Genomic DNA, 13609 nt, shown 5'->3' with positions numbered 1-13609 from the left:
TAAAATGTCTTACATTTGTAAACATATATAGGGAGCATTCTTTTTGTTTTTTAGCTGACCATCTTGATGCTCCCGTCTAGTAATACAAATGACGCGTTAACTCATTGAAGTGAAACAAGAAAAAGTCATGGCATGTTAGATTTCGCCAAGAAAAATATATGACCAAAACATGTATGTGTTGTGTAGTGTTCATGCTAGTGCCGATCCAACTGTACCTGGAAATGTCGTGATTGAAAGCAATCATGCGTCTATTTGATTTCTCGCACTATAACACAAAAGTTGAAGGAAAAAAGTCACATTCAAGTGCAGTATCCAAAATTTATAAGATAAAATGCAACCTTCGAGTTTGCTCGATCACATCATAAGACTTAGTGGTGGAGCTTGGGCTGATTCTTTTGGGTGGGGGGAGGGGGCACATATGGGTTGAGGGGCAAAATTACACGATGTTGGATCAATCGGGGGAGTTTCTTCAGCAATTGTTCATAGGCTAGGGGGCGCCCCCCCCTGACTTGGCTGTAGCTCCGCCAGTGCATAAGAGAAAACTAAGTAACTTTATTGCACATTCTCGTGCGAAAAGTGTATTTGGCTCATGGGCACCAGTGCTCCTGCTGTTTAAAAAAAATCGAAAATCATACATAATTGTTTCAAACAAATCTGAAAATAAATCTAGACATAATAAATAACGTAACCTACAAGTGTGTAAAATTTTAATATGAAATTCTTTATTTTGTAGACTACACAAAAAAGACAAAATCTGTTGAAATTTGGAGATTTGAAATATGCATACCCACATCTAAACATTTGTTATTTTTGTGTAGCCCATAATTTTTTGTTTTTGAAATTAAAATTTTGTTCGTTTATGGGACAATTTATTGGCTACACCATGATTTTATTTTCTAATTTTTTTGAAATACATAAATAATTTTTTTTTTCTAAAATAGCATGAGCACCGGTGCCCAGAGCACCAAATCTCTGTCCATTCTCGTGTTCTCAATAACCATAGGATTGGCATGCCATGACATCCAATTATTGCATTTTCTAACTCTTTTCCATTTTGGGGTTTTGATTTATGTGAATAAAGGAGGCTATCAGAGGTTTGAGTCAATGGAATGTGGCTAGGAGGATGGTTGTATTCCTGTTGTTCCATCGACGGAGCTATATGGGGACATGGGTGTACAAATGTACACCCATTATTTTTGAGAAAAGCTTGAATAGATGTGTATAGTTCACGTACATAGAGCAATCTACATCAAATAAATTAGAAAGCATGACTAAACTATACTTTTTAGACAAGTGTGTACACCCATTATTTGGATGCTTCCTCTGCCCATGTGTTGTTCTCGTGTGTTTCAGTTTCTTCGATATGATGTATTCATGTTATCTAATCAACTAACTTTCTAAAAAGGATTATATTTTGGAACATCGGTATTAGATCCCAGCAGCACAAATTAAAGCGTTGGCGTATGCTGAGAGTCTGGATGTGTTTCTCATCTGCTATTGGGCGGCCTCGGAAGGCATTTGGTTTTTGGATGATATGTGTTGGTGAATTGTCACCCCCTTCATCCCTACGTAGGTTTAGCGAGGTGGCTTTGAGTTTGATATTTCGTATTGCTCTTGTGTAGTGTTGTGAATAATCTAATAAAAAAAGCCGTGTGCATCTTTTGGATGCAGAAGCTGAGGCGATATTTTCCCCCATTTCGAAAAAAAAGCAGCACAAATTAAGACCCGTGGACTTTACTTTTTGTTGATGCTCTTACGACTCGAAATAACTGAACTCCAGAAAAGGGTAAATAATAATTATAGATGACGAGATTGTTGAAAGGGTGACGACTGACTTTACTTGTGTAGGTGCTCACGCTCTTACCACGAAAGTAACATGATCACTAAAAGATTCAAAAAGGGTATAAACAAAAGTCAATAGCTCTGCAGCCTGTGCTGGCCTAGACGAGTAAAACCGGGAGAAGTAAACAACGAGAGCGCAGCTCGTGCCAGAAGAAGCGTAGAAGCTGAACAGGCGACACATCCAGAAAAGAAAGTTGAGCAGGCGACACATCCAGAAAAGAGAGCGGCACACATCCAGAAAACAAAGTTGAAAAATCCTGGACCGATAACGTTGGCCTCAGTTGGTGGCGCCGGGTGCACCTGCACTGTCTTCTCCACCCTGAACGCCGACATGGAGCTGCCGCCCTTGCGCTGCTGACTGCAGTTGTAGGAGTCCGCCATGTCACCGCCGCTGAAGATGGTGAACCCCACGGCCGTCCACGCCGGCTGTGCTGACATCGTCTTCATCTCTACCACCGGCTTCTTGGGCTCTTGGCCCTCTGGTCCATCTGGTAATGGTAGCTCGGGAAGAAGCTTCCCAACACAACCTGAAAAACCGTGACAATGTCAAACACGAGCAAGTAAAAATTCTATACAGAGCCAGTCTAATTCATTCATGTGGCTTGAAAATGGTTGATCGATCACCTGAACAGGACTAGCATCCACGAGGAGGCCAGCCACGCCGCCTCCGATGGCATTCATTCCAGCGCGGCGGTCTTTGGTTCTGCCGTTGTCTGTCGGGACAACAGGACTCTAACATACTGTACTACACCTCCATTCCACAATATATGCCGTTTTAGCAAATTAAGTCTAACATACTACACCTCCATTCCACAATAGCAAACTACAAATAGTTTCTAAAACGGCTTATGTATGTGGAAGTGGAACGAAGTGATATCATTCTTTGATGCAAACTTGGTTCAGCCTAAGATTTTATGCATATCCGTAATCAAAAGGCTGGAATGTCAGATATAAAAATGTGATGCGTTGATCAAAGCAAAGTTTTCAGAATGATCTCTGAACCTGGCATTTTCCAAGGAAGTAAGCCAGATCTATATAGATGCAGAACTATTTTTAAATATGAGCTTAGGTGGCTGAAATATTAAAGCAACGAGAAAGAGATATGGCTTTTTTCTCGGCCCGGGTAGATAGTTTCATGTAAGCATTTTATTATACCCTTTATTTCTTTCAATGTACAAATCTCAAGTACACTTGTAAAATAACTGCAAAATAATACACGCTCCATCCGAAAATATGTTGCGTATGATTTTTAGTCAAAGTCAAACTTTATAAAGTTCGACTAGCTATATGGCAAAAAATATCAATATCTATAATACGAAATGTATATAGTATGAAAATATATTTAATCATAATTCTAATAACGTTGATTTATCTTATAAAATTTGATGTATTTTATTACATAAATAGTCAAACTTTTATTTATTTTTTATTTTACCAGATATTATATGCAATGATACTCCCTCCATGCCGGTTTATTAGGGTATTACTCACTTCGATAAAAAAATTGATCACTGATTTGACCAATGAAATATGAGATATATGCCACAAAAATGGTATAATTTTTGTGATATATATCTGCATTTTGTTGACCAAATTAATGGTTAATTTTTTTCTTAAAGTGCATAATACAATAATAAATCGGTATGGAGGGAGTACCACAATTAGCATCAGAAGAAGTGACTTGATTGCAGCTTCGGACTTCAGAAGTTTGCCCCCAAAAAGCACCTAGGCAGGAAAGTTGGAATTATATGGAAGAAAAGGTCACCATTGTTTATACATTTTTCTCTACTTGTAAGTACTGACCATGTGTGACTTAGATGTATATACAAGAGATGCACATAAATTCCATCTAACTTCTTCAGGATGTCCGGTTGTTAATTTCCACCAAATTTCCTTGAACTTAGAGTTCATCTTGGAGATAATAAAAAGGTAGTTCTGGGTCATGGAAATTTCCTAACAGTGACTTGGCCTAACTACTCAAGTAGTCAAGTCCAATGATAGCGGCAGCACACTGGTTTCGCTTTGGTGTGTTTTCAGTTGCAATTCCCCTTTCCCCTGTTGTAGAGCTGGCTGAACACTTCATGGAAATTCCTCAAAATTAACTACTCAAGAACAATTCTTGCAATTTCTAACTCTTCACTAATTTACGGGTTTTGATTTATGTGAACCGAGGAGACCATAAGAGGTTCAAGTCATTGAATTGTGGTTATCTTGATGTATGCTCGTTATAAGACTTTTGCGAATAATTTAATAAAAAGGGATGTATGTATCTTTTCGATGCAGAGGCTAGGGGTCATCCTCCATTTCGAAAAAAAAGGAGGGTGGGTGTATATTATCCATTGCTCTCGCGTGTTTCAGTTTCTTTTAGCTGATGTACCCATGTTAGTTAATCAATAAAGTCAGATCATCTGCCGAAAAAAGTGACTAAATTATCATTTATTCTAGCTAGATCACAACAGTTGAAATGTCGAACAAGTTTCTTTATTTCTGAAGATGCTCTTACCACGAAGTAACTGGATATAACTAAGTCCAGAAATGGGTATACAATTCTAGATCACGAGATAGTCGAAAGAACGACGACTTCCTTTACTCGCGTAGATGCTGATCATGCTCTTACCACGAAAGTAACATGATCACTAAGGTTCAAAAAGGTTAAACAAAAGTCATCAGGTATGCAGCCTCTGCCGGCCTGGACGTAAGAGTAAAACCGGGAGAAGTAAACAACGAGCGGGGCTCGTGAGAGCGACAGAGCGTAGCCTAGATAGCCGAGACGCGGCAAAGATAACCCATAGACCAAGTGGCAATCCAGAGTCAAAAGAACGTCGTTGCATGCATGTCGACTCTGAAAAATCCTTGATCAAATGACAAATATCTGACCTGGAGACTACACACAGTAACTTGACAGAGAGAAAGTATATAGCCGAGCTAGATTTAATCATTTAGGCCAAACAAATGGATCCACAAGGAATATCGCACAGCATATTCATATATTTATGTTTTTTTTCCACTGTTGAATTGAATTTTTCTGTAAAATAGATATGGTGATCTCTGCACATTTGCACATTCGCAGAGCCTCCTGGAGCTTCTGAATCACTATCTGTCGCCTTCATCACCCTCCGGGGACGGGGACTTTGGCCTCCGACGACGGTGGTGGCGGCGTCCTCCTCGCCTCAGCCGGCGCCGCGGGGTGCGCGGTCCAGTTCTCCACCCTGAAAGCCGACGTGGAGTGGCCGCCCTTGGGCTGCTGGCTGCCGCTGTAGGAGTCCGCCATGTCGCCGCCGCTGGAAATGGTGAACCCCACGGCCGGCTGTGTCGGCTGTGTTGACACCGTCTTCATCTCTACCACCGGCTTCTTGGCGTTCTGGTCCATCTGGTAGCTCGGGAAGAAGCTTCCCACCACAACCTGGCAGTTGTGACAACGTCCAAACAGGATAAGTATAAAGAAATAAATACAGAGGCAGTAGAATTCATCCATGTGGCTTAACAATGGCTGATCGATCACCTGAACAGGGCTAGCAGCCACAAGGAGGCCGGCCACGCCGCCTCCGATGACGCGACCATCAGCGGCAGCGAGAGAGACGCTCATTCCACCGGAGCGGTCTCTGGTCCCCCCGTTGTCTGTCGGCGTAAAAGATCCAGACAGGGAAAGTAGCTCAAAGCGGCCCTGGATCAACAGCACATCAGTCACGACAAAGGATTTCAGAGTATATCAGTTCTTTGGTGCAAAATTGTTCATCCCTATGTCTTAAGCATATCCCTAATCAAAAGACTAGAATATCATGTAGGAAAGTCAATGATGTATTATTGATTGAAACATTTTGTTTTTCGCAATGATCTGTACAGTTAATCAGTACAGTAGTGCTAGTACCACAGTCAGAATAAGATGAAGTGACTTGATTGCGGATTGGGATTTCACAAGTTTATCCAAATAAAGGCAGTTAGGCAGGAAAGCTGGAATGATAGGGTCACCATTGTTTATATTTTTCCACTACCTATAAGGACTCACCATGTATGACTGAGATGCATATGCAAAATATCAGGGACGGAGCCAGGAAAGCAAGACAGGGGGGCCAGTTGCATGTAAAATTTATTGGAGGGGGCCATATAAGTAAATATAGGCAAATTGCAGGTCAAATATACATATTAACCAGGGTTTTTTACCTTTTTAACAAAAAAAATCACCATGAGGGGGGCCATGGCCCTAGCCTGCCCCCTGCTGGCTCCAGAGAGTCATGTTGTTAGTTTCCACCAACTTTCCTTGAATTTGCTATAAAGGTAGCTTTGGATCATGAAAAATACCTACTAGTGACTTGGCCTGAGTGTTTTCAGTATCGGCATACTAGGTAGTATCGTTTTATTGTCAGCGGGATCATATCGTAATATCACAATACTATGAGATTTATTTTTTAATAAAATATATGTTTATATTAATAATATACCTCAAATGCATTTAAATTTAATTATTAATTTTAATTCTGAGCTACTTAATTTATTTCGCTTTATTGGCAGCATAAATAGCTAGTTAACACGCCAATATAATTCAATTCCACTACACACAAATAGCTAGTTAACTGCTTTCTTTGACTATAATTTTATTTTTATGCTCATCACGCCCAAACTAACGGAAGATGTGCTATTTAAATGTTGATGAGTTCATCTTGCTACTCCAAGACAACTTTTACTCTTTAGCTTGCCACACCTTTGTGCCCTTATTTTTGCATAAGCTAGGTATCGTATGGTATTGACTTTGTATTGGGATACTAAAGATACCATGATACGAGTAAGATACTACCCGATTAAGATACCATCATGATACTACCAGATTAAGATAGCATTATGATATGTATCGATTGGCAGTGGTAGTATCGTAAAATCGTAAGATACTACAATACGTACCAGGATACCTAACGATGTCCTATCTATCAAGTCAAACGATGGCGGCAGCACGACTGATTCCGCGTTGGTGTGGCTCAACTCTTCTGGGAAAATCCTTAGTATTAGCCAAGTACTACATTATCCGAATTGGCATTCATAATGTGCAAACTGTACACGCTAGTCGTTGGAAATTAGGCAGGCTAAGTTTACCAAGTTGAGCTAGTGCTGCACACATCAGTTGTTGGAAATTTGGAGCTCACCACTGTTCATATACTTTCCACTACTATGCACATAAATTTCCATGTAGCTTCGTGAGAGTGGCGTGCTACTAGTTTCCAACAAATTCCCTTGCATCTGCCATTCATGATGGAGATGATAAAGGTAGATTTGGTTCATGGAAAATTCCTGATCGTTTCCTATCGCAATTGCTCATGTCAAATCATGCTGGCAGCACACAGATTTCACTTTGGTGTAGTTTTGGATGCAACTTTTAAATTATTTTCTATCTCTTTGTTAGTTTTCACCTGCCCTCGAGGTGGCTGCACACTTTGTTCAGTATAACCTCATACTTTTGTTAAACTTCTCAGGATTATAGATTTTTCTACCAGAGCTGGTACTAATAATGTGCACATTCTAATATTCACACATGATTTTCAATAAATAAAATCACACATCCGTTTTGGAATTTTTAAAGCTTCTGCTTATCTAGTTGAAATTTGAAACAGAGATATGTCATTTTGAAGGCACAAATGCATTAGAGAGCATCAATGCAAACGTATAATTGCTGGAAAAAAGTGGTTGTTAAGTAACAACCAGTTGAATCAATTGAATCCATCAACACAAAAAACGAGACCCATGGGCACTAACACCCAGGGCTTATTCTTATAGAAGAAGCTCAATGAGTCGCAAATCCGCGTCCGAGAAGATTCTAACCCGGGTAGCCACCAACTCGAGCTAACCATCTGACCCTCTGGTCATTCTCAAATCATCAACACATAAATGAAACATGGACACAACAAAAAGGAGCATAATGTAGTAATATCTTTTTTTTAAACGAAGGCAAAAGCATTGCCATAATGTAGTAATATCATCTCAAAAGGGAAAAAAAAAAGTGAACAAACCTCATAAGTCACGGTACCACCTAAAGAATCATGCTGACGTAGCGTAACATTGGAGATCATACCATTGGCAGACAGAATGCAAATTGCCCTTGGACCTTGTTGCGAGAAAGATATAACCTTCATATTAATATCCTGATATAACAAAATAAAGCCAGGTAATTAATCATGTCAAATTATACAAACTTCACACAGAGATAAATTCAAGGTCAAAGCGTATTGCTCAAGTAAATGTAATAGACGAAGATACTTAGACTTGCCATACCTCACCAGCAACAACATTCAAGATATGAGGTGTAAAATTTGCACCAGAAGCACATCCTACCACATCACCTGTTCATGAATACGAAGTTTCTGAGCACAGAGACTGAATTACAAAATTATCAGGAGAATGTGCACTTTGAATATTCACAAACATTCATGTTTATCAAGCATGGGACAGGAATAATATTGTATTTAAACCAAATTTCATTCTATGTTAGGGACTCAAATAAGTATAATTACTGGGACCGGTCAACATCCTCATTAATTGTAGCATTCATCATGGAATAACACAATGCCATTCAACAAGTCCACCAATATTAGTGTTTTTTCCCAGATTGACCCTCCTAGAGAAAATTATGAAGCTATCAGCATACAATATATGGATATATAAAGTAAATGCCGTCAGTGTCATGGTTGGCCTAATTGGGTAACACTTTCCAAATGTACTGGGAGCAAGTTCACTATATAAGTAGTTATTCGTCCAACCATAAATAAATATACATGTTTCCGAATGAAAGTACATAACACCAGATTTAGGCCGAGTTTGTAACTAAGGAAAAACATAGGACTTAAAAATCCTAGGTGTCGTTTGGAACAAAGGAATTGGTATCCTACATTCCTTTGAAATTTCTATGTAGGACCATTCCATAAGAATTTCGGACTAAATCAAACAAGAGGTATTTTCTTCTCTGTTTGTCTATAATTTATCTGTTTTCCCCGCATGCCGTCCAATCGAAAGTTTTGGTGGTTTTTATGTGTTCTTTGGTTCATATGAGTTCCTATGTTTCTAAAGGAGCCCAAACATGACACACAAAGGCTCCACACTCTCATACTACCAGGCCTAAGTTTTGCACAATTAGTTTACCACGATCTCACTCGCAGCCAGAGTGCCACACAAGATTGACTTATGAAAGGTCAGTTCACCTAGACCTACCTAGACTCACTAGATAGTCCCTTTCTCCGTGTCTCTCTCATGAGACATGACACACCACCCACCTAAGCTCCGGCTAAACAGGCCCATCACCAAACTAAAATAATCATAATTAGGCGCTGCGGGCTTGAATCTCGATTTGAGACGAAGATCGCACGAAATTGGCAGGAAATTTCCTCACAAAAATTAGGGGTACAGCTCTGTCGGAGACGAGTAGTACCTGACGCAGTGGCTAGCTGTGGTGCGAGCTGTTGCTTCTGGACAACGGCGACTACCTGTGGTGCGAGCTGCTGCTTCTGGGCAACGGCGCCGGAGGCCGTGGAGGGTGGCGGCGTGGAGACGACCACCGCGGCGGTCGGCGTCGCGGCCGTCACCGCCACGACCGGCGCCGCACGGCTGACGAACCCCACCGGGCGGCCCGAGCCCCGGCCCCGCTTCATGACGGCCCCCACGGACGCCGCGGGCGTGTACTGGCCCCCGCCGGCGTCGTCCGGCACCGACGCCGAGATCGGCGTCGCCTTCAGCGGCCGCACCGGACCGCCGTCCACCCCGTACTTCCTCGGCCTCCCCCTCTTCCGCTTCCCCTCCCCTCTCCCAGCCGTCGCCACGGTCACGACCGCCGCTGCCGCCGCAGGAGGAGGAGGAGGAGGAGCCGGTGGCGTCGCCTCCGTGGTCTCCGGCGCCGGCTGCGCGGCCGCGGCCGGCGGCAACGCCGTCGCCGCGGTCTCTGTCGCTTGCTCCATGCCAAACTCTACCTCCGGGACAAGACCATCAGCAGAGACCACGCCGCTTCTCCGCACCACACGAGCACGATCAAGAACAGCAGGAGGAGGAAATTCTAACCAAAAGCTCCAACTCCAACGTTCAAACTTGATGAACTCAAGCCCAGTCAGAACTCGCACTCCGGCGCGGTAACAGCAGCACCAAGCCGGTGCAGTTCGCCGGCGAGCCGGCCGGCCGGCGAGGAATTCAAGAACGGAGAGAGAGACAGGGGACGAAGAGGGAAGAAGGAAACAAACAGAGGCAGAGATGGGAAAGAAATGCAGAGAGAAATAAAAAGAGATCGAAATGGTTTAATACTTAGATGCTGCAAATAAATTTGATAACCTAAACAAAGGAAATTATTTATTGCAAATGGATGGGATTTTTTAAGATAAAGATTTCCTTTTGTATATTTTCGGTCTGTTTTGGGTTGGTGAATGGGTTAATTAAGGAGGAGGGAAATGATGGTGGTGCTCATTGTTTAATTGGTTTCCTGTTTTGCTTGGGCTAGGGGGCGATTGTTTAATCTAGGTGGTGCTGGTTTCGAAATATGCGGTGTGACTGGGGATTTGTTTATGTTATTGGGGTCATATTTGTAGTTTGGTCATATGGATTTTGAGAAATTGGAGATAGGTGAGGGAGAATTTTTTAATGCTCCATCTTTATCCTCTGTCTACACGGAACAATATTTTTTTTTTAGTCTGATTGAGATTATATAGATCTGTCTGTGTTATAAATTATGCACACACATAAATGTATTTTTTTTGGGTCTGCTTGGAATTTTATAAATATGGTATTTATCAAATTATCTAAAACGGTATGAAAATCCGAGTTAAGATGGGACAACTGAATCAAAGTTGTTCAATGCCTTTTAGTAATTTTCCGTCTAATAGTTGTGAGAAAATGAGACATTCCCTAGTGATTTCATTCTTACATACTAAATTATACTTAATGAATTTAAAATAGTCTTTTATTTAACTTTGTACACATGGGAAAAGGTTTTTTCTTAAATAATTTACTTTTATGTGATGTTTTTTATTTGATAATATAGTCTATGTTGTATTTTTGTGACATGCATCTTATCCCACTTTGTTCTTTGTTGGCACACAACAATATTAATTTTTCATTGAAAATTAAATTATATATGATGATCTATAGATGAACCTATAAGTTTCTTGGCTTGAATTTTTTTTATTTAATATACCTTAATGAAAAAGCATGGAGCATCCATGTGTGATTTTAGTAATTAATGGTATTTTCTGCGAACTAATATTTGCATTGAGTTATATACTTGAAGAATTCGTCCATCGACAATGATTTTCAGGTGGATTTAAGATTGGATGCCACGAAGATTGTAATTTGGATTGAGTACTTGGCGTCAAGATCGACAAAGATCTTCAAGGTGTGATCCGAAGGTTGAAGAGATTTGATCAGTAACAAGTATGTCTTGAATAAAAAAGATTGCGTGAACATTCAAGTTTACCTTCAAGACATCATTTTCAGGATGCAGCTATTGAACTTATAATCTAAACATTTAAACATTTTAAAATATACCAATTAATTTTGAAATATATACTATCATTGATAAGTTTTAATGAAAAAATATGCAAAACCATTTCCATGTTGACTTTCCTAAATATTTACTTAATGGGTTGTGAAGGTAAAAGAGGGTTTTTTTTTTTTTTGAGATCAAGCTGCTGCATATATTAATCAACCGGCATACTCAGATGCCAACAAACTTACAATGAACTCCGGTGGGGAAACCAACCAGGTGTTACATAATTTATTTCCGCAGCCAACACTAGCTAACTTATGCGCTACGCCATTCACATCACGACGCGCGTGTCTAATCTTGTGACCAGCAAACATCTTGAGCAGCTCCTTTATTTCCTCGACGAGAGGACCGTGAAAGGACCGGTCCAACTCGCTGCCCTTGATCTTCGCCACGGCACTTAGACAATCAGTCTCCAAGCAAATCCTCCTTAAACCCTTTCTCCTGGCAAGGATCAAAGCCCTCTTGCATGCAAGTAGCTCAGCACGTTCCGGGTCGAAACCACAGGCAGATAATGGCACTCACTCGCCACAAACGCTCCCAAGTGATCTCTAATCACAGAACCACACCCGCCATTGCCTGCAGAGGACATGAACGCACCATCGGCGTTTATCTTGTACCATCCTTCTTCAGGTGGAAGCCAGTGCTCCCGTTCTCGCTGCACAACATGCCTTGATCCCTCTTTGATCGCTAGCCATTCCTCCACAAGGGCCAACGATTTACTTGCAATAGCTTCAGGGTTTCCGATTTGCTCCTCGTCCCTCGCATCATTCCTAGCCAACCACATCTGGTATAGCACCATCATTCCTACCGACAGCCTCCTTGTCGCCCAACCGCCCTAACCAATCCAACAGCCAACTCCCGAGCTCTGAAGGTCGGTGGCTTGTGAGACGAGGGCCAGACAGCTGGAGCCCCGAGACCGCTCTAACCTTCTCCCAGATCGCCACCGAATGAGGGCATAACCAAAAGCGGTGGAGGAGGGTTTCGTCCCTGTGGCAAGCAATGCACTTGACCCCGGGCTTCATGTTTCTCCGCTCTAGCTCTGACCCCACCGCCAGCCCATTCTTGATCATACGCCATACATGGATCCGCGCTTTTCCTGGCACATCCGCACTCCGAGAGAAAGCCATCCCCGATGTTCCTCGCAAGACCTCGAAGAGCCAGCCCTGTTAGCACGCCTCTCCTTCAGCTGCATATTGAGGTGATATGCCGACTTGACACTGAAGATTCCGTTTTTGGTTTGGTTCCAAGCAATATAGTCCTCTGTTCCAGCTCTTCCCACCGAAATCTTCATAATATCTTCGACATCACTCTCATAAAACAGCTCGTTCAGCTTCGCTTCATTCCAGCCTTGCCCATCCGGTAATAACAGCTCTTCCACTTTGCTAACAGAGGTATGGGGTTTATGTCCTAGTGGACATTGTAGCCCCTCCCTCGGTATCCATCTATCTCTCCAAACATCGACGGACGTCCCATTACCAATCCTCCAAATCAGGCCCTCCTGGAGAAGATTTCTCCCATGCATAATGCTCCTCCAAGTATAGGAAGCAGCCCCTGGACAACTAGCGGACAAGAAGCCCCCTCCCTTGAAATATCTCGCACTGGAGAACTCTGGCACACAGGGATGTAGGATTCGTGAGGATTCGCCATGCTTGCTTAGCCAGAAGCGCCTGGTTAAAAGCATAGAAATTCCTGAAACCCATTCCTCCTCTTCTCTTAGGTGTGCTCATTCTGTCCCAACTAATCCATGGGACTTTCCTTCTCCCTTCCGCCGACCCCCACCAGAACCCCGAAGCAATAGATGTTAGCTTGCTGCACATCTTCTTGGATAGCATAAAACAACCCATAGGATAGGTGGGAACCGCTTGTAAGACCGATTTAATCAAAGTTTCTTTCCCTTCCATCGAAAGCCCCTGCCCCTTCCATCCATGCACTTTGCTCCGGGATCTATCGGGTATGTGTTTGAACGCCCCGTCCTTCGATCGCCCTACCGCAGTTGGTAAGCCCAAGTAACGCTCTGACAGGGCCTCGCATGAAATACCAATGACATTCTTGAGCTCCGTCCTTCTCTCCTCCTGGCATCACTTGCCTCCAAAAAGAGGGTTTTAATAATGTTGAAGGCCAGAGTATGAATTAAAAATAAATGTATTAATTAAAAATAAACAAGGTGTAAAGGTCATTGTGGGCGGATGCAAGGAATAACTTTAGCGTAAGTGCCAACCTATTATTATAGTTACTTGAACTAATTGACCATACATAGGAAGG

The 13609-nt window shown here is 42.1% G+C and overlaps 1 protein-coding gene across 1 annotated transcript; it reads right to left on the bottom strand.

Moving 5' to 3' along the window:
• Nucleotides 1-4795: 4795 nt before the first annotated feature.
• Nucleotides 4796-12146, bottom strand: LOC124689638 (AT-hook motif nuclear-localized protein 2-like). Its single transcript, XM_047223135.1, has 6 exons — nucleotides 11870-12146; nucleotides 9251-9868; nucleotides 8101-8168; nucleotides 7839-7970; nucleotides 5345-5506; nucleotides 4796-5245 (listed from the first exon to the last, which is right to left on the bottom strand). The coding sequence occupies exons 1-6, from the start codon at nucleotides 12144-12146 to the stop codon at nucleotides 4952-4954; spliced, it is 1551 nt and encodes a 516-aa protein (XP_047079091.1). The 3' UTR covers nucleotides 4796-4951.
• Between the last annotated feature and the right edge of the window lie 1463 nt (nucleotides 12147-13609).

The sequence above is a fragment of the Lolium rigidum genome, chromosome 2 (genome assembly GCF_022539505.1).
Source record: "Lolium rigidum isolate FL_2022 chromosome 2, APGP_CSIRO_Lrig_0.1, whole genome shotgun sequence".
Lineage (NCBI taxonomy): Eukaryota > Viridiplantae > Streptophyta > Magnoliopsida > Poales > Poaceae > Lolium > Lolium rigidum.
The sequence above is the reverse complement of the archived record's forward strand: the minus strand, read 5'-3'. Positions and strand labels throughout refer to the sequence as shown.